At 38.7% G+C, this 2,563-nt stretch overlaps 1 protein-coding gene across 1 annotated transcript in view; it reads right to left on the minus strand.

Annotated features, from left to right (window-relative positions):
- Positions 1-2,563, minus strand: part of grin2da (glutamate receptor, ionotropic, N-methyl D-aspartate 2D, a) — a 246,033-nt gene that overhangs the window by 63,604 nt on the left and 179,866 nt on the right. The window contains exon 8 of the mRNA XM_005745193.1: positions 1,281-1,486. Coding sequence (XP_005745250.1) covers positions 1,281-1,486 — 206 coding nt within the window. The remainder of the gene's footprint in view (positions 1-1,280; positions 1,487-2,563) is intronic.

A 2,563-nucleotide genomic window follows, 5' to 3' on the forward strand; every position in this document is an offset into this window, starting at 1 on the left:
CTCTACTACCGTTTGCCAGCTGATAAGAGCTCAGAGAAAATAACACAAGGAGAAAACACATATTATGTACTGAAGCACCTCTTGTTGTAACAATCTTGATGTATTTGCTGATAGAAAATTGGGGTATCTAGTCTTCTGTTTTTTTCAGCTTATGGCCAAACAACAGGTCATCTTGCGTTGCCACCTATTTCAAATTGTTACAAAAACATATTGCAACTCTATTTCTATTTGTTTTCATAGCAATTACTTTGTTTTTCATATTTTTGCGTATACCTATGGTGGTTCTTGGAGGTCAAACAAGAACAAGAGCCAGCAAATGGGAAAAAAACATCAAAAGCTAAAAATAAATAAATAAACGGATAAACAAAAGGACTCAGTAAACACAACAGAAGTGAGTTTGAGGAGAAAATAATATGATGGGGAAAAAACTAACTGCAAACATATATCATCAGTATTATTTGAATTATGCAAAAAGAACTGAATATTCTTGCATTTTTTTCTCGCTCACAACACCAACAAACATTCTTTGAAGTGCAATCTGTTGCATGTTTCAGCTTCTGCAGCTGTTTTGTGATGCTGTTGTCTTTTTAACTTCTATTTTTTGTATGCCTTTGCAATATTTTCCTATTTGCTGATGTTGTTGTAAGTTGCAGTGCACCTGACGTCTCAGGGCCACCGTACATCCCATATATGATCTCTCTCTGTGAGCCAAACCAAAGGTTTCACCCCTGCAGTGATGAAGACAGACGTGCACATTTTCAGGCTAAAGATGGATTTTTGGATGCTATGAATAACCATTTAATTTGTGGAGTTTTTAGAAGTGTTTTTTAGTTGTGTTTATTGTTTAGAAGATTGCTTTTCTGTACATAAATCATATGAACTAAAATACCATCTCAACCAGTTTTTGACATTACCAGCTAGAGCAGCGTATGAGAATGTAAATGACAGATTGTACATTAAATGGTGTTTAACTAAGCAATTATGCATGTCTTGTTCATACCCATGAGAGAACAGCACATTACATTTTTTAACAAAATCACAGTGATCTGATGTTTCCTCATTCCTAGCTACCAGTAGGGAAACTGAGCCCAGAGTCGAATATATTCCCTCTACTTGTGAGGAATGGCAATTCCAAATGTTCTCCTGATCTCTTGTGGAGTTGATGTGTGGAAACAGCTAGACACTTGAATAATTGAATATTTTTTTGCAATGCAATGAATGGATTATTTGATGTTTTCACTTCTCTGTTCGTCCATCCAGGGGTGGTGGCTGTGAATTACCTGGAGTTAACGGGCATGCGGCAGGGTACAGAGTCCCGGATGCAGGAGCCAGTGCCTGGGTCAGCAGGTTCCACTATGACAAAGGGCCTCTCCTCCAATGTGACCACTCGAAGATGTTGGGAGTCATCCAGGGGCTTCAAGAAAGAGCCATAGCGAGACCAGGGGTGATACCTTAGTCGCAGGTGTCCATTCTCCCACCAGCCAACCTGTAGAGCATTCAAACCCACAATCAGCTAATTTCAGGACATGTAGCTGCAAACATCTGGTCACTTCTATATTTGTATGTTGGTTTAAAATATAGTGCAATATAATTAGAAAATGTTTAAGTTCCTTGTTCACGTCATCTCTAAGACTGAGACTGGGTGCCTTATGTTGAAAACTCATTTCAAGCAGCTGGTATAAAGACGCTGCTACAGCTAATGACAAAAACTGAGAGTTCAAGCTTGGACTGATTGAGAAAAGCTTTGCCTTCCAGGTTTGCTCCTTCTTTGCCAGCATTAGTGCTGACCCCGCATCAAATGAGCCTCTTCATCTCATGCTTTATTTTACCACAGTGTCTCTGGTAAACAAAAACCAATGTTAATCCCACTTTTCCACAGTTTTTCCTTTTGCCTTGTATATTCGCACATACATGGAAACTGAACGTCAGCTGAAGGTTGAGGAGGCCGACAGAACATCATATTCAAAAAGAAGAGCTTCTCAAACCAGACACCCTGCTTACACCGTTTACTTTCTCAGATCCCATCTCTAAAGATTATTGTGTAGTTCAAATAGAGCTGGAAACACAGGTCATCTATGACAAAATGCAACCATTTCTGATTCTGTTTTAAAAATCAGGGAATGTCCGATGTATTATATTTCCCTCCAGTCTTTGGATGCACAAAGTAGCTATTCAGAAGTAGCTAGTGCTTATCTGCCATTGTTCATGTTAGTTGAGTTGTTACTTGCAGTCAGTTGAGTAGTGTTTGTATACATTTGTGCTGTCATTATGAACTGAATTTTATAACAGAGTTTGAAACTGTATTCGTGCTACTATCCTGTGTGCATCCATTGTAGGGCTGTGCGATATGACCAAAATCTCATATCCATATAAGAATTCTATCGTCCCAACGATATAAATCACAAAAATGTAACATTTTCTGTAAATTCTGTGACTCTCGGGCAGCTCGACTTGCAGGAAGTGTTTCCAGCTGCGTGTCATGTGGAGTTGAGTGTTTTAACAGATGCATGAAACTATACATTTTTAGACATAAGTTGTAATGGCCGCTGTTTTCTTTGTGAGT

The sequence above is a fragment of the Pundamilia nyererei genome, unplaced genomic scaffold (assembly GCF_000239375.1).
Source record: "Pundamilia nyererei isolate P.nyererei 1_Seehausen unplaced genomic scaffold, PunNye1.0 scaffold00155, whole genome shotgun sequence".
Lineage (NCBI taxonomy): Eukaryota > Metazoa > Chordata > Actinopteri > Cichliformes > Cichlidae > Pundamilia > Pundamilia nyererei.